This window comes from Epargyreus clarus, unplaced genomic scaffold (genome assembly GCF_041222505.1).
Source record: "Epargyreus clarus isolate Ecla_fem2 unplaced genomic scaffold, WU_Ecla_fem_2.2 ptg000006l, whole genome shotgun sequence".
Lineage (NCBI taxonomy): Eukaryota > Metazoa > Arthropoda > Insecta > Lepidoptera > Hesperiidae > Epargyreus > Epargyreus clarus.
In genome coordinates, this window is record NW_027332214.1 from 10,671,703 (window position 1) to 10,698,587 (window position 26,885).

Genomic DNA, 26,885 nt, shown 5'->3' on the forward strand with positions numbered 1-26,885 from the left:
AACAAACTATGAAAATATATATTTTTTCATTACCATGCTCAAAACGCACACAATTTTTGAGCAAATTATTTATTTCATTTTTCATTGTTCTCTGCTAAGTGGAAGTAGCTACCCGTCATAATGTCTTTTTAAAATTATATTTGAACTACTCATAAGATTCGCAGCGTATCATACAATTGTATAGAAATTAATAACACCATAATATATGTCAAGTTGCAGTGGCAAGACATCTAAAGAAAATTAAATAATACAAAACAATAAACAACAGAATTAGAATACGAACAATTACAACAACAATTTATAAAAAGAAAAGGACGTTTTCAAAGCTCGACGACTGTGTGAATGTCAATTTCCAAAGCGCAATTGCAAAGCTTTGCAACCAAATACACTTGCTATTCCCGTTACAAGTTCAAACAAGTGGCGTAAGGTTTAATAGAGTCGTATACGTGATTTCATTAATTTAAACGCGTGGCTGCAGTTGTATAAATGGTTTTCTATGTGTGCGTGTGATAATATATAGACTTTGAGAAAATAAATTTATCGTAAAAGATAAAGTAGGTAACCTATATTTTACCTTAAGTAAGGTTTAACTGTATTGTATTGTTAATTGTTTTTTGGATTTTTTTATTGTCATGCAAATGGAAACTCTTTTCATGTCTCAAATTTGGGTAAGGTTTCCCACGAGTGGGATCATACATGGTAGGAAAACCACACATACATAGCCACGCGTTTTCATATAGGAACATCACTTTACAACAAATTTAAATTCGAGCCTCTCCTATCTCTCTCTGTTTACCACAGATAGACAGAGATGACAGGCGACTCGAGGTCACACAGTCGTCGGTTCACTAAGATCAAATTGGAATAACTACGAACTATACTACGGCTGCATTAAAACTATCTATACCGAAGAATCGGTTGCACCATTCTTTGTGAGTGAAATTTTGTATGTAACGAATGACCTGTAAAAATATCGGTCACGTGTTACATATAAAATGTTCATTCACGTTATTATGATGCGACTTATAGGGGTTCTATTGTACATGTGGTTGGGAGTGAAGTGACTTACACAAATGACTTACTTTTACAATATATTCGAATGTATTAACTAAATAGTGTAAAATATATTTGCTGACTATGACCGAAATTTACTTTTTTTTCACGGTTATGTTTAGTTAAGTCATATTTTATTTTAATATTCGTTGTTTTTGTAGTCAACATAATTTATGTTAGAACTTTATTCTTGTTTCATTTATTTCAATAAGAGAAGATACATATATATTTTTTTAAATAATAGGAAAAATCAATTGTGTAAGTCATGCATTGTTTTAATATATTTTATACAATTGGATACATTATTTATTTAATCACAATTAATTCATTAATCGAATCGATTCCAATTATAAAAAAGCAATATGGTTCCAATTGTTTCGAATTTTAGTTCACAATATTCTATTACCAATTAATTAATTAATTCAATTGGTTCCAATTATAAAAAGCATAGCGAGGTTCCAATTATTTCGGATTATTTCATGTGGACCACAATAGGGTTGTCGACAACGAATAAAATAGGTAAAAATGTAAATTTCATTAAACTACGCGTTATTTGCAACATATTCATACATTTCACAATACCCAAATATACAAAACGATGAGGTACTAAATTGGTAAACGAACTTTTGTACAATAATTTCATAATATTATGCATTAACATTTATTTTGTTTCAATGAGATACACTTTCATAATACTCACTTGGTTTTTCATATAACATTTTTGAGAATTCATACAAATGATATTACATTTAACAAATAAAATAACTATTGATATAGTAAACACATCAAAATTAAGAATAGGTTATACTTTAAAACGTATTTTATTTTTGATGTATTTCCAACATTGTTCATATTTTACATTTAGACAATATTTGTTCCACTGTAAAGTAAGCATTAAAATTGACAACAGATCCGATATTCTCTCCTTACTAAAAAGTACAAATAGTTTGAATTGCTTTCAAATATAAGTATTACTTGGTGCGCGATAGAAATGTTCAGTCCGCCTCTATCAAGCAGAAATTATCCGAACAAGCCAAAAGGGTCAAGCGTAGCTGACGAAATAATGCCGTCTCTTTCACACGGTCACGTTTTTACATCCTTTCGACTGGACGGGTGATGGAGGGACAATATAATCCGACCCAATTTAGAAGTTTAAAGAACGCACGCGTTTTTTATACATAGCAACATCGAAAGCTGCTTCTACATTGATTCGGGTTATATTGATTAAGGTTTTAGGCTGGACTTAGGCTTTAGTCTACGTTGTAAAACATCTAAGTGGCACGTAATACTACTTGGGATAAACTGTTCTTTGAAAACCTGGCTGACTAGAAGTTTGTACCACGACTCTTAGGGTTCATTTATAGCTACGGGCATAGAACGTGTCAGTCACGTGCCGTGGCAGACAAAAAGTATTCTCCTATACAATGTGTATTGATGTATTTATATGTACCTTAACACAGCCGTATTGACACTAGAAATTCCTTCCAAAATATTATATAGAAAAATATGATTTTGCCTGATACGGCCCGTGCCTGACACGTTCATTGTCTGTAGATATAAACGGGGCCTTATCGTGCATAACACTTGCTTCCATAATACTATTGAATCTTTGTCAAAAACGCAATGGTATTGTTATTAAAAAAAATCAAGAGATTCAAAATATTTGAGCGATACATAAAATCCGGGATAAATTCATTATTATTGATACAAATTCAATCGATTAGTACATTTCAAATACAAACTCGCTTAAAATTATTGACTCACCATACATTTGACTTCTACTTAAATACCTGTAACATATATTTTTTTTTATTAAATTTGGTAGAATGTTCATAATTTCATATATGTGATGTATTATATCTTGTTTGGTAAGGGAGTCATACTTTTCCGAAGCGTTTCAACTTAGAGTACAGATCCCTAATAATATTATAATTATAATAATTAATTTAAATATTTAATATACAAATCAAATCAAATCAAACATATTTTACCATTTCGGCGTGCAAATATGGTTTTTACAAGCTTAATTTCATAGTTCACTTAATAAATACCTGTATGTCACTCAAACACCAAGCTCCCCGTACTGCACGGACCACTTCTCGTAGGCGGCGAGGCTGAGTGGCGACACGGACGGTCGGATCCGCTTCAGCGCGTCCACGAAGTCCTGGTACGTGATGCTGCGCACCAGCGACAGGTCCAGGCACTTCACCTCCTCGGGGTCCAGCTCTGGAAGGTGCAAACTGGTTTAAACCGGTTTACTGTGTTGTGCAATCTAGAGACGCGGCAGCATATTATCAAATATTTGAAATAAATACAGACGTACACACCATTAATTCGGGTTAGTTAACAGACATTGCGTGGAAAAGTCGAGAGTATTAATGTTGAATACTGTATACATCGGAGTTATTTACATACTCATAATCGTGCCTTTTCGTCTGTACTCGACAAGTAATTAAATATTTTGTCTCATTGCCTTTCAGTATTTTACATTCTCTCTACCGAATTTTCAATTATTCTTTTTCCCATGTATTTTTCATAGGCACGAACGCAGCGGGTTGAGGTCACTCTCCGAGTAGCCATCAGTGAGCGCGGCGAGCCGCACCAGCTCGTCGGAGTTTGAGGCGGTTACAGCTCTTTCATTCTTTCCATCTCTCACTCATTTTGTTCCCGTTCTCCTTCCTTCTCCTTACCTCTAATAGGCCCGAGCGCGGCATCCCTCGCCAGTGCGGTGAGGTCGCTCCCTGAATACCCATCAGTGAGCGCGGCAAGACGAGCTAACTCATCATCTGTTAACGCACAGGCCGCGGCACCGCGCGCGAGCACACGCCGTAGTAACGCGCCGCGGGTCCGTGCGTCCGGGAGTTGCACGTACACGCGCTTTGGGAAACGTCTGTGAAACGTACATTAGAAATTATGTTTCAAAACTTATTCAGCGGTTGTAAGTACATTCGCTTTCGGAAATGTCTGCGAAGGCGATACACTTCGTGTTATGCTTCGAATGTGATTATGTGTTTTAAATCGGACAATATGTATACAACGTCCGCGGGTGATACGTTAGGAATTAGGGTTTGAAAGTGGTTAAGTATTTTAAATAGGACGATGTGTATACAAGAAATATACATAAATACACTCAGTAGTTGGTATCATGACGTATAAATTAAGATATTTGAACGATTGATTATTCGAGCGTGTTAAGCAAGTGAAGGACGATCCTCCCCTGAAGACGGCAGTTTAGACGACATTGACCGTCGGTGGCAGTTTACCCGATGTAAACAAAACAAGTAGTCTGTGGCCTTTGGCAAATATAATACTTTGCCGATTCAAATTAATAAAACAAGTGAATTTTATATGCTAGTTAATGTATGTAAAAAAAGTTATTATTCTCTTGGGCAAAAAAAAAACACAATTTTAACCATAATGTAACCTAAAAAAATCAATCTTGTTCAGCCCTAGTAAACTGGTCCAGATCCCACCGACGTAACTAACCTTAACGCTGCCTCATCCAACTCCTGTGGTCTATTAGTGGCAGCCATCACTATGAGTCTATCAGCGCCCGCGGCGGGCAGACCGTCGAACTCCACGAGGAACTCGGTCTTGAGCCGCCGCGACGCCTCGTGCTCGCCCGTCGACCGCTCGCACAGCAACGAGTCCACTTCGTCCACGAATATTATTGACGGCTGAAATAAATTACTGATGATACAGATATGGGCACGATTTCACTAACTGATGTTTGTTAACAAATAAAAATTGCATTTAAAATGTTCTTATGAATATTTTTAACTGTAGTAGTCTTCGTGCCGGTAGTCTTCGTGCCTCGACACGACCATAAATTTACTGCGTATGAATACTTTGTTAGAATTTTAATAACATGATAACGCCGTGAGAAGGTTGGTTATTTAGTATTTTTTACCTTCAATGTAAATAAATTGTCTCTGACAAGCTTCAGGTAGAATTATATACAGGTGAATTTTTTAAAAAGGTCTTCAGGGCCAAATCCGGATTAAGGATTAGAGAAAAATGCTGAAAGGAGTTACGAGGCCGATTTTAAAATATCTTTTTCCCTAGACGGAAATCGAACGAGTTTTGAAAAAAAAAAACCCTCAATATTATTCCACCATCTGATAGTGTTGCTTATAAGGATCAAATCCTGGGAAGTAATGATAAATGACAAACTAAAGGAAAAGCCTTATTTTTAAGAAAATACATTTTTTTAATTTACCAAAAATAAAATAATAATACAATTTTAAATTAGCTTGGAAATTATTAAATCGTCCTGTATGTATATCAACTAACTTCATCATATATTTTTATTGTGACACTGCGCGTGCGCATGTTCATTCATATTTCCCCTGACATTAAATCTTAAGAAATCACCGCACCAACCAATGTTTTCTTCGACTCTGCTTGTCCTATTTGCTTTATTCCCCTTACAAGTTACCGAAATCCATGCTCACCGTATGCTAAATGACTCACGTTACGACTTAGTGGAACAATAAAAGGAGATATTCAGTTAGCAAGCGGCTAATAATAGTATATTAGTGGCGTTCTATTATAAACTCATACTGATTGACCTACCGCACCGCCTGGGAGTAATTCAAGTCCTTTGTGACTTGTGACACGTTCGCTTCCACGATAAGATTGTTTATTGTTACATGTGACTACGTATCATGTTGCTAATATAGTAATTTCCTATCAATTTCAAAGCGAAACCTACACTTCTTGTATAGATAAGAACTGAGAACTTGCAAATGTGTGTGTATGTGTGACCGTGCATAGGCACGGAACACTAGAGAACATTTACAAGTTTACAGTACATTTATTTATGCGCGTATAAAAACATTTAAAAGTACCTCTAGGCTTGTTAAATATTAATAAAAATCTTTTTTAAACATTCATCAAGAAAAGGTTAAATGAGATATATTCTGAAAACATGTACGTTGCAATCGTCTGAAATAATTTCAAATTGGTAAATTGATTAAGTAAAGGATAAAAATTAATACCATTCAGTTACTGTATTGATAACGGAAATAAAAAGTAATAATTAAGTTTTATCAGATTTATATAATATAAATTTCCAAACGGCCTTTACGACTATTGCAATCAAAAAGATACAGAACAAAATATCACTCCCACACCCATAGGAGTTTGTGAAATTTCTATCTTAGCACTCATCATGTTAGAATTTACGATTGTAATTTTTAGACGACCCAATTTGACGATTGCCTGTCCGAAAGCTTCATTAACTGAATATAGCGACAGAGAATCTCGATTGCCCATTCTAAATACCAAGCCTATATCTCTTTTCATTCCCCCACATAGTTTCATATATAAGTTCGATCAGCTACCTGCAACTCTCGCGCCACTTGGAACAGTGCCCGCACCATCTTCTCGCCGTCGCCGACGTACTTGCTCGTGAGCGTCGCCGCGGATATCGAGAAGAATGTCGCCGAACACTCCGCGGCCACGCACCGCGCTAGTAACGTTTTACCTGAGGACATATGTTGACTAGAGAAATATTATGAAAACAATAAACCTGACTTTGGACGAATTCAATGACGTGTCATATGTTAAAATCCGTCAAGCTTGGGACGCAAGGCGTTCCGAAGAATGAGACATACATACATACATACGCTCGAAAAAGTTTATCCTCTGCAGTCAGGAAATATGTAATGCAGAAGATGAATGGCCCTTGTAATAAAGTTGTAAACTAACATGGAGTCCATATGATAATTATTATTGGTCGAGCTTCCCATGGACATAAGCAGACAACATGGACATAAGTAGGCTGCAGATGCCATTATTTAGTATAAGTTTACAGAAAACAGGTTTTCAAATAAGCAAGAGCATATATTGCCTCATAAGAGGTCTATTAAAAATTGATTAGGTTATATTACCGTTTCCGGGTGGTCCAAACAGCAACAATCCCTTTGCTGGTGACCTCAGACCAGTGAAGAGTTCTGGCCTGAGAGACGGTAGTACCACCATCTCTTGCAATGCTTGTTTTGCTGACTGGAAGAACGTAAATTATTATAAAGTTGCTCTTGCCTAATAATTTCATTAAGTATTAGTATAAGTAAAACTCTTCGACGTATTCTATGTAAAGTGATAACAGACCATACATTATAAACGTTAAATGCACACTAATGAGTTCGTAAAACGTTCTATAAGACTTATGTAATACTAAAGATCTAGATAGAAACTAGGTAGATTTAGAAGTAGATAAAAAACATAGTGTTGTCACGTTACTGTGTCTATGGGACACTCACCTCTTGCCCAGCAATGTCCTCCCAGTGGACCTTGGGGCCGCCCTCGACGATCTCGTCCAGAATGAGCTGGACGAGCTTAGGGTCGACGCCCCGCACGGCGAGCGCGGGCTGCGGCGTGCGGCTGCGCGTGGGCGTGCCGCGCTGCGAGCCGCCGCCGACCGCGCGCCGCACCGGCGACCCGTTCACCGGCACCTGGTACGCGCTCTGACCGTGAGCGGGATTGTGCGTTAATGATTGTGGGATGGTTAGTGCGTGAAGCGATAGAGGAGTGGCGTTTGCTAATGAATTTTATACTTTTGAATGCATGTGAAAGTAAGAAAGAAAGAAAAAAATGTTTTGTATGGTACGAATAATGCAATAAACTTGTTATCGAATAATCTATTAAGGGTCTCTTTTAACTTGTTCTACCGATAAGACTGCTAGTTACTTGTATTTATAGATGTCATGCTTGTGTTTGCTGTGAAAGGTAAAAGGGCACAAAGACTGGTCATGTGATTATCAGTATACCTTTTTACGCAAACTATAGAATTGACATGGATAGACTTTCTTTGGGAAGATTCGTAAAAATATCTGCTATTTTGGACGCGTCAGAAAAAGTAAGGGTCGTATTATTTGGACGAGCTTAGGGTCGACACCCCGCATAGCGGGCGCGGGCTGCGGCGTGCGGCTGCGCGTGGGCGTGCCGCGCTGCGAGCCGCCGCCGACCGCGCGCCGCACCGGCGACCCGTTCATCGGCACCTGGTACGCGCTCTGACCGTGAGCGGGAGTGTGCGTTAATGTTAATGATAGTGAAATGGTTAGTGCGTGAAGCGATAGAGAGGTGGCTTGTGCTTATGAGTCTTTTACTTGTGATTGGTTGCATGAAAGAAAGATAGAAATGTTTTGTATGGTACGAATGATACGGTAATCTTTTTACCAAACGACCTATTAAGGGTTTCTTATAACATGTTCTAGTGTTAAGAGTACTAGTAGTAGTACTTGTGTTTGTAAATGTCATGCTTGTTTGCTGTAAATGAAAAATGGGGCCGAGACATGGCACGGGATTCTCAATGTAGGTTTTGATGTGCATGAATTTTATTTTAGAAGTTTTGCTATATATATGATATCTTAGACGCGGTAGAGAAGAATAAATAATTATTGTATTACTATGACGGGCTTGTGGTCGACTCCCCCGACAGGGAGCGCGAGCGGTGTACGCGGGTCTACGTGGACGTTTGCACGTTCTGACTATCAATACTGGCAGTAGGATTGATATGTGCACTAACAACTATGTTTATGTAAGTCTATGGACTACGCTATAAGATAATGCGCTTTTGGATTTGGATTATGTGTTTGTGTGACAAATGAGATGTGATTTACTTGATTTGATTTATGACGGAATGATCAACGCAGTGAAACCATTGCGATTGGGCAATATCCCATTTAAGAATAAGAATCCTGAAGCTAAACTAGTGTTAGACATATTGCTTACGGATGCGGAGCTAGTATTCACTAATGAAATGGTAACAGTATATTGACTTGACTTGTCAGTAAAAACTCAGTGTAATAGATAAAACAAGTGCGAATTTGTATAATACCAAATCTCAATTCAACTCTCGATTGGACTAGATTGAAAACGACTGAAAATGAGATTAAAGAAATTGTTTACGTTCGAGACTGAGACCTGATATTGTGTCTATACCTACAGAATCACTTTATAATATTAATTCCAGACATACAGTGGTTCAACGTCTCATCTCCACATTCAAATGTGCGGCGACATAGCCAATGGCTCACTGTCGAATTTTAATTAATACGAATATGATATTTCACCGCTACTCCGTTTTCGAGATCATAAAGATTTACTCTTGCTACTATTTACGACTATGCCCCAAATCCGCCCACGCTGCTCGACACTACTGCAGTAAGTAGTAAATCAAGCAAAACATTTTTAAATTAAAAAGATTATTTACAGAATTCCTTTTTGTCTCAACTTCGCTAACCCGTTGTTGGAGATGCGACGAAAGAAACTCCATAAAACACAACTTTTCCATTAAAAATATAACTTACAAGGTAATCACTTAAGCTAATGGAGCAAGTGGAGCCAGAGCTTTTTTATACAAACTGCCTGTTTTTATCGTTTACGTAATCACTTATTTTATAATACGTTACACAGCGTGTGTTTATTGACCTGTATAAACTTTCTTTTGAGAGATTCGCAGTATAATCAGATATTTTATTGCAGCACCGAACACACTAATGAATTATAGCGACAACAAAAATTAATGAGTGATAGAATTGATTACCTAATATTATTCCACTCTCTGATCAGTCGGTAATACGAATTTGTGATAATGATAAAACTGATTTTAGTATACTTCCTGAAATGATGATGATGAAGGAAATGAATGACGATAATGATGTTACTAGTTAGCTTAGTTACTGTTCAAACTTACTTTAAAGCATCTAAAATATCTGATGATGATGTGATGATGAGGTGTCTATTATCACGATTGGATGAATTAATCAAACCAGCGCAGCGCAAATAAGCAAAAGCTCTTCTTCATCACTCGGCAAGTTTAAACAACATTTTGGAAAACCTCATAAATATGTATACTGTTCATGAAGATAAAAATGAATAAGTGATATAGATGATTACTCAACGTCGTTCCTTCATTAGCAATATCCACATCAAAACTGAATTTAGAAAACTTCCCAATAGAAATGCTAATGAAGATAGAAATGAACGGCATTTATGACAGTCTAAATTTTAATGAACCTAAGCTGTAGCTAATTAAGGTACTTAGTCAAAAGCACAAACAATATATAAAACAGACCCAAATGAATACTGTCCATGGAACTTATGTTATCAGGAGCGTTTTGGGCGTGTTCAGTGCCAATGTCAATATTTGTGGAGTGACTTAGGCTTGTCAAGTAACATATGCCCTACCCTACATCCGTGTTCTAGTTTCTAGTTGGAAACTAAACTAAATTGCCTACAGTTTCTTAGTAGGTCAAAGTATAAAGGTAAACTTTGCGAATATGGTTGAATACACTTTGGATATTAAACTTATGATATTGGATCGTATGAATTGAAAATGATATGAAGTGCCAATTACTTACAACGTATCATGAAATTGGAAAATTTTAAGGTAGAAACTATTCAATATGATTCAATATAAAATATTAATAAGTTTAATAATGCACAAATGAATTAGTCAGGAGTTAGTTCAGATGAAGATATCAAAGCTGGCTATTCCACTATTATATAGCACATTTAAATACAATGAAAGTACGCTTTCAAAATATGTACAACTTTGAAGTAAAAACAAATTATTATAATCATCTTCGAAAATATCCGTAAAGTATATTAATTTTATTGCAAGCTAGGATTTGGTTTAGCTGCAACTCTTTATATGTCCCACTGCTGGACACGTGCCTCATCATTTGGATAGACCTGAAGCATACTTCAATGCGGATTGATGCAGATATTGATTATAAAAAATAAAATATTTAAATATTCCAATGCCGCTTTCATCGTTATTTTTAAACGTAAATCAATATCCACTGGATTAGCGATCCAAATCTAAATTTACTCACAGAGAGCTGTCGTTTGACCGCCGGCGGTGTGGAGGCCGGCTTCACTGGATACCTGCTGTAGCTACCATTGGAGCTGTTGGGTTGTGACGACGACCTTCCCATTGACCGTGGTAAGGTTTGCGACTTCATCAGTGGGTTCCCGCCGCCACTGGGCGCTCTCCGGCCGGCTATCGTCAACTTGCGTCCTGCCACTGAAAATATGTGTAACTTTATAGGTGAAAAGGTCTTTAATTAAGCTGACCGACGTACAATGCATCGAAGTAATGGATCTCCCAAGCTCAATGAACGGTTAATACCCTTAGCAGACATGCTACTTTTAGCATATACGATTCGCGTTTCTGCGATTGCATCGATGCTACGTCTCGATTTGACGACTTACTGTACTTACCGTGTTCAGTCGCGGTATCTAGCGACTGAACACGGGTTTTAGCGACTGCATTAATGCTGCGTTTTCCGCTAGTACAACATCGAGCATCCAAAAGTAGTTTGCTACCGGCGCGCAATCGTGTGCGTGTAGCGTTTAATCGTTGCATCTATAGTCCGATTCATAATTAGGTGTCCAAAATGTAAACAAAGTAATGTCAGTGTCAAAATGCGATTACAGGTATTGTAAACCCTAACAAATTAACAAGAAGGTGGTAGAACCCTTTGTGGTTCAACTCCGGCGGCAACACCGCCACACCTATTTCTACCTAATAACAGCGGTGTTAAGCGCAGCTGTGTTCCGGTTTGAAGGGTGTGGTAAGGGAGACAGACTTTTCCGAGGCGTTCCAGCTTAGTCCTCAGGGGTAACGGCGCATCTGTGGCCGACCTCAGGTAGCAATATCTAATCCTATCTGGGGTTGATTACAGATGTCCATGGGCGGCAGTAACCACTTACCATCAGGTGAACTGAATGCTCGTCTGCTACTCCTATATTATAAAAAAAAAGAGAAACTCAACAAATACATAAACTTAATTACTACACATAATTAAACAAACGCACTATGAAAACGAGAAAACATTAGAATTCGACTACGATCACGAAAATGAATAACATCAACTACGAAATTTAAAAATGGCGGCACAAAAAATGTTTTGAATCCCGATCGTGTTACCGTTATCACATTTTAATTTTCTACCATAAATCTCGTTTTTTATTATTATTACTGTATGAAACGAAATTGAGGTAATATAAATATTGGAAAATGTGAATTGATCTTAAGAGTAATTTATTTTTATTATTATTTTATTATTTGAATATCGTCAAAAATAAGAAACTACCATTTGAAACTTATTTTCCTGATAAGTCAACACCTTTGTTTACATTTTGGACACCTAATTATGAATCGGACTATAGCTTCCGAAAACTAGCTAAATCATTGATCGCAGTTGCTAAAAGAAGCGTGTCTGCTCGGGCTCAGACACAAAGTTAAAAATGAGATGTGCTTTCTTAATGCAAGTGTTAGAACATGTTTTAGTCGAAAACTTTCAAAAGACATACCTACAGCGGATACTTCGATGCAATACATACGTTTTAATTATTTATACGAAAGTAAAACAAAAAGATGTGCTGTTATTTCAGTGTGATCAAGTAGCTATACGAGTTCTAATTAGTAGAGGTACTAAAACATAAGTAATTAATTAAAAGGCAAGCAGCGATCGACACGTGATTAGAATAGCCAATTAAGGTATATGCCACTGGAGTTGATGCAAGAGACCTAAATTACGTTGTTTGAATTAATTAGTATATAAGATTGTCAATTAAGTTTGTGTGAGTTCACGGCTTTATTAGTTTTTGCATACATAAATACGTGTATATCTTAGAGATTTATTAAGAGCGGGGAGAATGTATATGAGAATGTTTTAGCAGGTTTTGCCGCATTGAGAATGTATGTATCTCGATAAAGACAAAATTATTAAGTTTCGAAGATTTTAAATTGATTGATATAGAACTCTTTTTAACGTCAATTACTACCACGGAACCACCTACCACCTTCGGAAGGTGTTTATGCAGATAGAGAAGAAGCGGCGAAAGAAACTCCATACGCAAAGTATCTTTTAAATATTTTAAGTTATTTAATTTAACATATTTGTTGTCAGCCAAAAATATTTTAATGATAAACCTTACGAAGTAATCAAAACACTATTATAGGTAACTAGCTGACCCGGCAAACTGTTGTGTTGCCATATAAATAAAAAAATGTTATGGGTGAACAACCTTTATCACTTAGGGGTATGAAAAATAGATAGTAGCCGATTCTCAGACCTACTGAATATGCATATAAAATTTGGTGAAAATCGGTAAAGCCGTTTCGGAGGAGTACATTTCGGAGGACTAACATTGTGACACGAGAATTTTATATATAAGATATTAATATACGTTTGACTAGGTCTTTCATTAATTGAGTCTACGATTATTTTGATAATAATATAAAACGTATCATTGAAAAAATGTATTCGAGATTAGAGCAAAAGTATATTCGAATACAAATTCTGAAGATGACAGTCGTTTAAGATAAACTTATCAGACAGTCTGGTATAAAAAGCCAAAACAGCGAGCCTTTTACGACGAATCTTGTTCTAATGAGAAAAAAACATTTTTTCAACAGTACCGTAGAATCTTCCCTATCTTAAAAGCGATTAGGCTAATCCAGACGAGGTTTCCGGATAACAAATGTTATTAAATAAGAAATATATAAAGAGTAAATCGTATATACGTAGGTATAAACGAAGGTAGATCTCTATGTGATTACCTAGTGGTGGTAGAGTCCATCAAACAATCCTTACCTATCGTAGTACTTCAATACTCTACATTGTGGGCCCTCACAGATTGTGATAAATTAATCGCATTCATTAACGATGAAATAAAACATTTTGGGAATCCTACATAGGTATCTTTTTTGCTTTGTTTTTTTTTGACAAGGGGGAAACCTTCAAAAAGGTACCCGACGCCATTGGAGTGACGCCGGGTTATGTGGGATTTTTACTATACTAAACCCCCCCGGTGGCCGTCCTCAGTGTTTAGTGGAGAACTCCGGGAACTCCAACTGAACACAACCGGAGTCATCCTAACGCGATGCCCTTCTGTCGGGCTCTGCCCTGGGGGAAGCAATTTACGCTCCTCACACATCCGCTAGTGATTACAGCGATATGCGACCACACAAAACCGCTGTCCTTCCCGGGGTCGTTACTACAAGGACAGGTACTTGAGCTTTTCAAAACGATGCCAAAGATGCTGGGTAGTCTACCAAACCACACTTACTTCCGATATTAATAAACAATGTTGTCTACTAAACATCAAAATTTGCCAATTTCAGTAGCCAAAAATCGTCAAATTGCAATCTTGGTTTGATAAAATAGTAGATAGATTGATTATCAATCACGGACTAAGTTAAGCTGGTGGACGAAAAAAGACGTTATTCTTATCAGTCTAAGAAATTTCCTCAGTAGACGGACAGTAATGGATGTTTAAATAACAATGCCTAAACCACCGCAATACGTCATCATTAAGTATTTTCCTTTTAGCGGATTGATGCTTAGCATTGTTTTGTTTTTATTTTTCTCTTCGGATTTAGTATTTCTGTTCTAAAGTGGCTTTGTTGACGATCAATGGAGTGAAACAGTTGGCGTTACGCCAACATGTACTACAACTAAATGCAGCTTAGAGCGTTAGTCATTGTTACTTGTATATTGTTCTAACCATTTTTTTTTTTTTTACCACACATACCGCCGCCCTTCCCGGGGTCGCTTACCGAGCGGTTCGAGCTCCCACTCTTACCGCCCGCAACCCCGGAAGCCCCCTTTTAGTCGCCTCTTACGACAGGCAGGGGATACCGTAGCCCTATTCTGGTCCCGAAACTACAGGGACAAAATAGTAAGAGCGTCAGTTCCGAACCGGCACCCAACAAGCAATGTATGGCGTTAGGCGCGTCGTCACACCACTACACCACACTGTCCGTATATTGTTCTAACCTAGCTTAGTTTTTGGCGCTATTTCCACCCTGAATGGGGTGGGTGAAAGTAATATACGACGTCAATGTCTCGTAGGATATAATATGTTCTCTGTGGCTTAGCTTTCTTATTACAATAAAATACGTAATGTAATAAGGAGCCCGCTTCGTGGAAATAGGCCAGGAAAAAGAATTACATAAGCAAAAGTAAATGTGTATCTCCCATCTTTATGAAAAGATTTAGGGATCATAAGTAACGAATTAATCTATGAATTCCTAAGATAAGCTTGGATAAGCAGAGCTTAGGTCTAACCGGCATATTCAACCAAAAATATAGATCAATATTTTTCATGGACAATTACATAATATCTATTGTCATGAGCGTAGCTAGGTAAAGGTTTGTTAAGGCGGAAGTTGAACTTGCCGATTAAATAAATAGATCGACAAAAAATGTTCTCCTGTTGCTAAGGCAAGTGGTATCAATCCGTACCCCCGATTTATAATATATGTGTTATAATTGACCTCTTTTATAAAATACTCAATACATACTAATATTTTATTGTAACATTGTAAAGTCTCTAAGGTTTCCTCTTTCCTGTACTTATACGTAAAGAAGACCTAACAAGTATCCGCGGTACACATTCGTCATACTAAACTGTTTAACATAAACATGCGTACGTACGTTACTTTAGAAAGTTTTGTAAAATCCGACGACGTATAGCTCTCGTAATTTCTAGACCAAGTTCTGTAAAAGCAAAACGTTCTTTGAGTCCCAAAAGTTTCCTTTGAAAACTGAATAACTTACTCATTTACTTAATAACACGCTTTGCTGGCTAAATCGCGTTTGGCTGAGCTAAATTATATTACGAATAGGAATATATTTTTTTAATTAAACGTAATTGCTGCTACGTAATAACATTTTATGTTATAAAAAAAATCATAGCCTATATTAAATCATCAAAGCCTTAAACTTATATAACACTAGGTTTTCCCCGCGGTTTCGTTTGTATCGAATAAAGTTTAGATTATGATTTTGTGCCATACAAACTCGAATCTTTTCTTCGTAATTTTAATACTGGTAGTAAACATCTTTGTTTCTTTCCTGTTACATGTGTCACCGGTTATGTCATTATTATATTCTCTGGCCATATTTTGCAATGGCCACTCAAAACGGACCCCCATTTAATATGAATGCACTTGAAATGGGAGCTCAACTTATATTAGTATAGAATAATGACACTGCTGCACTTGGGTGTGGTGAGGTTTAGGTATAAGTACTCAGCTACATAGTATATGTAAGCTCAGTACTCAGCGGTAGCAACATGTCTGTAGATACTGAAATATACTCTTATCTAATATGAGTTAATATGAGTCACATGTGTCCATTATAGGTCCTTGTAGTCTTATTACACTACTGCAGTGTTTTTCAATCTTATATTACTTCTACTCTTATGGCACGACTTCCTTAATCCTAACTAATATTATAAATGCAAATGCGAGTTTGTTTTCTACACTTTCACGCCTATCTACATAGCCGATTGTCATGATATTTTGTACACACATTGTCAAGTGTTTTGAAAATGACATAGGGTACATTTTACCCCGTAAAAGAACCGTTCCCGAGGGACACATACAAACCGGACCGCGAGCGAAGCCGGGCGTAAAAGTATAGTAGATATCCGCTGCTTTACGTACGTACATATAATAAATCGATATTTGCAAGATATTTACTTACTTGGGTATAAATTAACATTACGTAATATTAGTGAAGTAGTAATAAAATACTTCGATATAATTATGTTTACACTAATTACATATCCAAACGAGTTTTACTAAAAAAATCGTATTAAATATATGTTATTCAGCTTCATATTACTTTTTCACCGATGGATCTAGATCTCCTCATTTTATTGAACTTTAGCTTTGCGATCCCCTAGGTTATGTTGCACACTTTGAGAGACACTTCATTATATTTCTGATTAATACTCAGAATAAAATGAAATTACTATGAAATGCCCGTTTTTCTGCAAGTCTACATATATATAATCAAGTCGTTAGAACATTAGCAGCACACGTCATTAAGATGTTTTCTCCGAAGGTAATCTCTTCTTGTGCCTCTTTGATACTCAATTAACGTTATTTCTCAGAAGACAGATGATTGATAGTTAATACCTTAAGCCAGATTAAAAGGTCCAAGACCAAAACTTTTAAGCTCAAGGCTAACTACAGTACAAATTATCCTTATAAGATAATTAACGACGTATGAAATTAATGTTTTCGCCTTTTATAGTAGTTTAAGAACAAACCGTGACATACTAAGTAATATTTGCACGATTTGTTGTACTTTGTTAATCATTAAATTAAATTTAAAACCAGACCTAAGAATGAAAAAAAATATAGGTGCGCTAGTAGATTTTTTTAACACTATACATATGGGTGATCATCGAACAAATAAACAAACAAATTATAATAGGAAATACAGATTAAGACCAATTTTTATATAGTTATATAAGGATTACAACAGGAACTTATAATAGGTATTTTATTGCATCTATATAATGGTAAGAACCTAGGTGCGTTTATACACAGGACGATTTTTAGGTATATAAACGCACCTATCTAAGCTAACAAGGGAGTTATAAGTAAAACGTCACCTGATACATTTAAGCATACGAAAAGCTTTCCAAAGGCAGGGCAAAATCGATCAAAGGTGAAAGATCGCAAGTATTCCGGCAAGGTCGCCTACGTGTTACAAAGGCTTCTTAATAATAGCACTATTTTACGTGACCTGTGTCATTCCCCCATACAAAAAACCAGATTGAGAATGATAAAGTAAAAATCTTTAGCATCAAAAGACTTATTTACCGAGATATAATCATCTAGGTTTCGCGGTTATTGCATTGTCACAGATAACAATATATTTTCAGGTTATCTTTTCGCGCCACATGCAAATGTTGACGGCCAGTTCGAATTTCTTAATGCCAGTTTCGAAAATGGAACATAAGTTGACTCTGTCGCAACTGAGTGTGGGTATTCATCAAAATGCCAAAACTCCGCCCACAATCTATAAGTGAGTATGGCACACTTAAAAAATCATTTATGTTAATGTTTACGACACAACTTTTTGTTTAAAAATATATTATGAGGAAAAACTTTCAATTTTGTTTCTTGTTTCTGTGCCAAAATTTAAATTCTTTTTTACAAAGAGATTTAGATAGGTACCTACTTCATATCTTTTTAATTTTCAGATATATTAATATTTTGTAATGGATGAAAAGATGAATAATGATAACGAATTTAATAAGCAAAACTGGTTTCGTATGGAATTTGAACCGAAATACGATCCCTTGCGTAATAATTATGCGACCGATATAATTTGCATATCTTACTAAAATCATATTATACAAATAATCGAAATACTTCACAAATTGATTATTGTAAATTGAAACGAATATAATGTATACCTACATTACAACATGGAACAAATAACGGTTATCGGAAGATCAACGGTACCGGAGGCTAAGATAGATAATAAAACTATGATCGGACGGTTTTACGATTTATAAAAAGAGATACTTTCTACTGTTTGGATAACAGTAATACCTATTACCAGCATTTAGTAAACTCTGATTTTCATAGATAAGGGAATAAAAAGGTTCTATTGGTGCTCCCTGTGGGATGCCATGCTATATTTTTTCTAAAATAGAAGTAGGAGATTAGCATATAGTCCCTATAATAGTAAATGGCTAGCCTGGCTCGTAAATGTCTGTTACTTGCTCTTAGACGTCTGTAATCAGCTCCAAACAGGATTAAAATCCATCCAGAGGTCTACACACTCTTCTTGACAGACAGTCTTGCTATATAGTACTGTTGGAATGCTTCATATAAATTCTTCCTTACCACATAAAATTAGAACAGCAGTTAACATTTGTTATTAGACAAAAATAGATGTATCGGCATTGCTTCCGCAGTCGAACAACCAAGGAATAGTGCTTCCTTTAATATATCTATCTACCCGTACATAATTATGTATCACTGTAAGGAAATACCATACAAGAATCAGATCGAACGAGTGCAGTTAGCCGATGTCGCCATGTGAACTAACCCAGTGACGGCCATTGATCCGTGACTTGCTATTGTGGAAACACAAGTCGAACGGAAACGCTCCTGTGCGTGCCTACACGCATGATCGCTTTCTTCGCCATCCCCTCGTAGGGATACAGGGACTATGGGATTGTCCGCAACGTTGGGAATTTGTACCGTTTATTGGGACAATAGTTACCACACCTTTAGGGTGAAGTCAAAATGTCTGTTGCGGGTCTGCACATTGTGCTACGATCGCTTTCATCACCAACCCTTTGGAATGACATAGGGACTATGGAATTCTTCTGAGCTTTGTTTTAGTATGCATTATTAGGACAATGACACACTCGCAATCACACCGGCCTGCAGCTTTCAGAACAAATCTCAATCTGAAGATGATACTTATCAGGAGAAGTCTAATTAGACCTGAACTTTAGGCACTTATATACCTATCCACGGACCTCATGCCTGTTCACGGACAACAAAGCTTTTATTATCATACTAAAGAAGCAGACTGTTACAAGCAAAAGCTTCACGGTATTAAGGTGGAACGTACAAAATCCTGCAAGCAATTACACAGAGATCGAGTCCAGACTAAGCCGGCTTTCCAATTAAACAGCATAAAGGATTAGTTGAGGAGTTACGTTCAGTCGTTTTATTCAAATAGAGTTTACGTTGGCTTTATAAAGTAATTACAAAAAAGTACAGTACAGTACAGTATAAACATATACGAAAGTTTTCGTTCGTACTTCGTACTTTAATTTAATAAAGATGACTGCATCAAATATTTTTGTATAAATAAATGAACAAGATTTGGAAATATCCTTGTCTAATAATTTCTGCCTTATTTTTTTTTATTAACAAAATTTTAGTATCTGTCTTTTAGTAGTCATCAGAGGTACATAGGCGACGATATTAAATCAATGGTTAGACGTTGATTACTTTACGAAGCGACTAATCTTACAGCTTACGTTGCAAGACTTTCTATTAATGACTACTATTAGAAAATTTAAATCCGGGACTTATTAGATATCTTACTTAATACTGTTTGATTACGTGCCCACGCTTGCTAAGGTACTAATATAAAACAAACCCACGCTGAGCCAATATGTAGTAACATTATCTATATATTTTTATCTTTTTGAAGGTAAACAGTCAATATTGTCATAACACATATGAGAAAAAAATAGGTGTCTCGAGGAGGTCGGGAAAAAGAAAATATTTGTTACTCTTTTTACAAAAGTCTGCCTAAAAGTAGAGACCTAAAATCGTTAACAGTATTTCGAGTAGCATTGTTTAGATGTTTGAAAATGTAAATACTGGATGTCGGTGCCTATTTTTGACTAATTATCTATACCTCTTAAGGAGCTAACAGACAGAAAAGAAAATCCAGAATCAAACTGAGACTTTAGGCCCTAGTCCAATGGGCTTACCGAGTCCGAATTGGTGTACGTAAACCTTACATATCTTTGATCAGTTTTTTAAAGATCCATTAGGGATTCCTATGACATTTCCATCGCACTAATTAATACGCAAACAACTTTGTAAAATCAAAGCGTGGCTGGGATTCGAACCTCGGACCGATTGAGGGTCAACTTTCAACCACTAGACTATCATATAATACACATGGCAACTATATAATAACGAATAGTACAAATTACAAATATATAGTAAAATGACTACTCGTCATTTCATTTGTATCGACAATATTTTTTACCACCGAGGTTTCCAATTGACGTGGAACGTTAGCAGACCATTATTAAATTTTTTGCTCCAAAATGCTCACTAACCGAATACGATGCTTTTATGAAGTTTTTTCTCATATCTTCTTAAAATTAAATTCATCTACATTAAACGAAAATATGAGCACGTGATATGACATTGAGTTTAATTTATTTATTTGGATATATACGAGGCTATGTTACTGTTTTACTTTGTTAGAAGTCACTATTGGTGTACCTATAAATGACACATCAACCCTAAACTGATTGGTGCTGAGTATAGATTTCAAGTAGAAATACTAAAAGGCTCGAATATCGGTATTATATGGATTTGCGATTACCGGATCGCCAACCTTAATCATGTAACTTTGTAATTTACAGTTCTAGCAGACTTGGCACTTTTAACAACGGAGATTCGTTTTAGAGTTTGGTGATTTTTTGGTCGATGCGTCTAGCCTTCATAAAGCTGCTAAATCGATCGCCGATGCTAGGTAGCATATCTGCTGAAGCCCTTGAAGAAAGCTTTAAAATAAAGTTTTGTCCATACATATTATGTACGATTATCCGGATGCCTTTCGACAACAGTACGGTTAAGCCAGTCTCTACTCTAGCAGTACGGAAACTAAAGTTTCCGAAGATATTTAATTTGACAGTCGTTTCGTCGAATGATTATATTAAATTGCTTTTGGATGGAACCGTAATGGATATAGAGAAGGTTTCCAAAATTCCGAGTTACGATATGTATACTTGAGAAATGGCTATACTGAAACGAAACATGCGCCTTACTACCAACCAGGACAATGTGTTTCACGGCTGTTATAAATGAGAGTGGAATGGGAGTTGCATGCAACTACACAAAGTGTATGCCCTTTGAATGTCGTCTATACATGATATTTTTCTACCACGTACCGTTCAGTGACCTTTATGGTCTAATTAGCGAAGTTAAATTGTTAAACAAAGCGTCAAACAAATACATCGGTCACGTAACTTACTTGTACATACTTAAATGCTTGAAACCCTTTTGTATCACAGTAGGAAGCGGTTCGAATTGAGGGGAGCCTGAAGTGTCCTCCGCCACGCTGTTCAAGTGCGGATTGGCGGAAGGAAGTAAGGGTTAGTAGCCAACCAGTGTTGGATGTATTTAAATAACCTATAAGATCTATCAAAGTTTAATGCCTGCTATCCAGTGATAGTAATACTGGGAATCGAGGGTTTAACGTGAACTCCAAAGCACGAAAATGCCCTTGATATTTAAGCTCCTAGCCGTCACTCTATTAAGATGAAGACGTTGCTTAACTTAGCTTTGTAGATAACTTAACGCCTCTTATTAATACTTTCTATCTAAATTTCGCCTACCATGGATCGAAACTTGATAATTTCTAGTATTCAGTAATTCTCAAATGTCTTTAGCAAACATTAAATAGATCTTCGCACGTAACGGCGCTTTACGCGTTTCACATTTGCCAATCAAAACGTAATTAATTTATTACTGGCAATTCATTTACTACTGGTATTATTTTTATCTAATAGAGCAATAAAGGTCGGTAATCAAGGGATTACTTTGTCACGTTCGTCTCGCTTCGCCGGCAACCGGATCGTAGCTATGTGGGATTGCGTCTAAGTTTTCCCGTATAAGTTTTCTTGCACGCTACACTGAATGAGAAAACTGTTGAACTACTGTGCACTCTCTTAGTTCACCTACAGTTGATCTAACAACTTCTTATAGAGTTTAATCACGACTTTAAAAACTCAAAGCTTAAGAAAAATAGACCGCATTTACCCCCGTTATTTAAAATCGATCTATCCAAAGTCTTATCTACCAAAGATCGAGACAATTTTATCATTGTTAAATTTCGATCTTTGGTAGTTACAAAATGGATAGATCCATCATTAACAACGGATGTTAAATATTAGAGATAGGATTTCCGATTGAACAAAACGTAACAAAAATATGATATTTTTAGTAAAAGCTGTAATAATAAATACGAACATTGCTTGATACTTAAAGTTATTTAGAGAGCTTTGTGTATTTGTTTGGGCTAGCATATTGCGGTATAATTAAAACCCGCCTCAAATGAAGTAGGGAGAAATGCAGTTGAAACATTTAAAAATATACGAATTGGTAGGCATAGTTGGTAACTACTCACTGTACCTATTTATTAAAAATACCTATCTATTCCATGTTACGCGGGCCATTGGCTTTTGTTATCGATAAAAATGTATAAAATTGGCGTTTTTGTTCTTGTAACATTACAATAAACTAAATAAATTAAGTTTTCTACGCACATTGTTTCGTTCATAAGAAAAGTAAAAACTTTGTACCCGATTGCAGAAGGTATCATTGGTCTTCCATCTTATAATTATGTTCGTATGTCTTATTCCATAGTATGTGCTACAGCCGAAACGGATTTTAACATACGGGGTGTCGTTGGAATCGTTTAAATTGATGGAATGATATAGTCTATGCTCCCTTTTCAGTTCATTGTTTTTAAGCAGTCAGGTCTTTTTGTATACAGGGTGTCCCGTAAGTACCACGACAAACTTGGGGAGAACATAGGTGAGGGTCTGACCTCTCTGGGAAAAAAAAATTACCTTAATAAAAGTGTCACCGTTTTTGCACTATCAATTGTTTTAGATTTTTTGAGAAATTCAGCCCTCTTCATCTTCTTTCGTTAACTGCGTGTACAAATTTGGTGATGCAGTGTTTATTTTTTCTGTTAAATACTATCAGATAATTGGTCTATCATATTGAAATGTAAATTGGTTAAAAGATGTAAAGGAACTATGAAAAAAATAGGGATATTTTTAGATTTTAATTTTTTTACTATTTTTCCCTCAACTTTGACTCGTCGCGGTGAAAAAAAAATGAACTGGACTATAAGTGTACATTGCGCAAAAAAATATGTCCAGTTAATAGAGATTTCAAAAAGTTACCACACTTTTTCTTTAAAGTTGAAGAAAAAAAGTTAAGACCGTTTTTGCATGAAAGGGACTGAAACCAACTAAAACGTAATGATCGACTTTTTATTTAAATTACGGTTTCTACCGACTCACAACGTGTCAGACAGTACTAAATCACATTATTACCTAGTAACACACTTAAAAATATCATTCTTCATTTGTAAAAAAAACAATTTAGTAACTAACTAGCAAACAAAGTAATACAATTTATTAAGTCAATTTTTACCTACTTTGAAGTGTTGTTTCGAAGTGAAACTTCGTACATGTACCTATGTAATTTGAATGACAATACCATAATATGACGTCTTGGAACTAATCTGATGATGGAGCCAGGATATGGATGGTAAATCTCTTACCAATTTAGCCCAAACTCGAGGGATTTCCTAAGAAATGAACCATGCACCTGCTGGCTCCATCATCAGATCTGTTCCAAGATGTCATATTATAGTATTGTCATTCAAATTACATACATGTACGAAGTTTCACTTCGAAACGACACTTCAAAGTAGGTAAAAATTGACTTAATAAATTGTATTACTTTGTTTGCTAGTTAGTTACTAAATTGTTTTTTTACAAATGAAGAATGATATTTTTAAGTGTGTAACTAGGTAATAATGTGATTTAGTACTGCCTGACACGTTGTGAGTCGGTAGAAACCGTAATTTAAATAAAAAGTCGATCATTACGTTTTAGTTGGTTTCAGTCCCTTTCATGCAAAAACGGTCTTAACTTTTTTTTCTTCAACTTTAAAGAGTAAGTGTGGTAACTTTTTGAAATCTCTATTAACTGGACATATTTTTTTGCGCAATGTACACTTATAGTCCAGTACATTTTTTTTCACCGCGACGAGTCAAAGTTGAGAGAAAAATAGTAAAAAAATTAAAATCTAAAAATATCCCTATTTTTTTCATAGTTCCTTTACATCTTTTAACCAATTTACATTTCAATATGATAGACCAACTATCTGATAGTATTTAACAGAAAAAATAAACACTGCATCACCAAATTTGTACACGCAGTTAACGAAAGAAGATGAAGAGGGCTGAATTTCTCAAAAAATCTAAAACAATTGATAGTGCAAAAACGGTGACACTTTTACTAAGGTAATTTTTTTTTCCCAGAGAGGTCAGACCCTCACCTATGTTCTCCCCAAGTTTGTCGTGGTACTTACGGGACACCCTGTATATAATAATAAGTTTTAATATTTGTGTGTCGGTTTGTAATGATCATTCTTATGACTGAGTAAGTTTAGAACTTTTACGTAAATATCTTTAGTATAATAGACATAGATTACTTATCTATGATAATAGATGACAAAACCGCGATGCGCGATGACAAAACACATGCGACGAGCGGAGTCACGCGTGAAAACTAGTATAAATCTGACATACTTTTCATCATAATTTTACTCATATGAACTCTTTGTATTGTTTAAAACCGCATGCACAAAACAATACATTGGACGGAAACGCTGACATATTTTATGATAATGAAATTTTCAATTAGATGTGATTTTATCATACATTGTTATGTGAGTAGTCAAATTTATTTAACAATTTTTCATTACTTTGACGAATAAAAATTATTTGCAATTTGACCCACTTAATGCGTGCATTGTTTTCAAATAAATTTGCTCACTCACACCAACATAGCGTACATAACACAATGAAATGATAATGTCGTGTAACACAGAAAGCAAAAAAAAAAAACAATAGTGGTAAGCACAGTGAACCCACATGCAAACATTGATGTGTAAGTCATCCAATTAGTCCAATTCGTAACTATGTTGTATTATTTACTATTTGTTAAGGGAAATTTTCGTGATACATTTTAATTTTGCAGTAGGTTACGTCAAACGAAGCTAAGCGTATCTTGTGGTTTCTACCTTCGTTTGGTGGCTTCGTTTGACCACTGTTACTTTCAATATGCGCTAGCAACGTCGTCTTGGACTTCTCTAAGGGCCTTCGCGCCTTTAGAGGTGACTCCGTGGGCTTTTTGTCACTCCGTTCTGGTTCACTCTCTACGCCCAATTTACTGAGGGCGACAAGGTTGGCTACATTGGGACAACACATGGGTAACTTGAATTAAACCTTATCTTATTAAAGTTGAATTTGTGTGGTTATGTTTCTGTATTGTAACTGAAAAAAGCTTAGCATGCAAAATACACAGCCAATTTTGGTAAATAAATAAAATATAAGAGCCTGACTTAAAATTTTAGCTTAACAGCTTAACGGAAACAAGCAGTGGAATATTTTGAATAGGTATGAGGTTCGATAGTGTAGAACTTAAGGTGTCATACCAAGGAAGTGTAAACGGTCCTTCGCCATGCCCAGATTTGTTTTCATCTTATCATGTAATCTTTGGGCCCTCTGCCAGGCATCTCCGCGCCCACCCCAGCAGTCCACAGCGATGCCTCTTTCCAGCTCATATATACCCTTTTTGTATAACTCTATTGCTAACTCTTTCTGCCCTGTATGTAAATAAAACAATAAAAACGACTGAGTTTTGCAAATAAGGAATTTTCAAGGTCTTCATGATGTAACATCTTTGAAGTTAATAATATAGTAATATTCACTGCAGTTTCCTGATACGGGAAACAAAACTCAAACTTGAACTTAATCACTCAGACGTAAAGTTGTTTTTGTTTTGAAAGGAAAAATAATAAAATTATTTTATGACAAAAACTCACCCTCATTCTCTTCATCAATCTTCAATGCTTTAGAAATATACTCAAAAGCCTTCCGGTGGTGGTGTTTCTGTTTGGCGAGTAGTGGGTCGCCAGGCCCAACGTTGTGTATATGGGACATCTCTTCTCCCGCTATCTCAGTGGACACGACGCCGTCCTTCACAACCACCTCGAGGTTACACTCGCCGCTCTTCCGAGGCTTGTGGATAAAGCGATGCGACGCCGAATACAGGTACTTGAAAATTATAAACAACTGATACAAGATAGACCGGAGTATGTTGAACAGAATGATAATGGGGAAAGAAACAACATAAAGGTTCCTTTTGTGGACTGAGGGTTGCGAGTCATTTCGCAACGCTGAACCCTTCGCTAGGTCTGCATCGGTTTTCTTGGATTTTCGGTTCGGGGACCTGGTAGTTTTACGCGATAAACGACCACCATTGGAATCGTCACCGGAAACCATCAAGAACACTGGAGTCAGCACCAGTTCAACACAACAGCCATACACTTCGAGACAAAGACGCGCACAGTTGTAATACACTACTTATTATTCTAAAAACAGCAAAAGAACATCGTGCCTCGCGTGATGAATGGTTATTGACAT

General features: G+C 36.2%; 1 protein-coding gene across 1 annotated transcript; it reads right to left on the reverse strand.

The window, feature by feature from the left end:
• Window positions 1-704: 704 nt before the first annotated feature.
• Window positions 705-26,867, reverse strand: spas (spastin). Its single transcript, XM_073074035.1, has 10 exons — window positions 26,285-26,867; window positions 25,895-26,065; window positions 10,899-11,089; window positions 7,320-7,523; window positions 6,948-7,062; window positions 6,399-6,541; window positions 4,540-4,730; window positions 3,744-3,943; window positions 3,105-3,279; window positions 705-2,843 (listed from the first exon to the last, which is right to left on the reverse strand). The coding sequence occupies exons 1-9, from the start codon at window positions 26,742-26,744 to the stop codon at window positions 3,116-3,118; spliced, it is 1,839 nt and encodes a 612-aa protein (XP_072930136.1). The 5' UTR covers window positions 26,745-26,867; the 3' UTR covers window positions 705-2,843; window positions 3,105-3,115.
• Window positions 26,868-26,885: the final 18 nt, after the last annotated feature.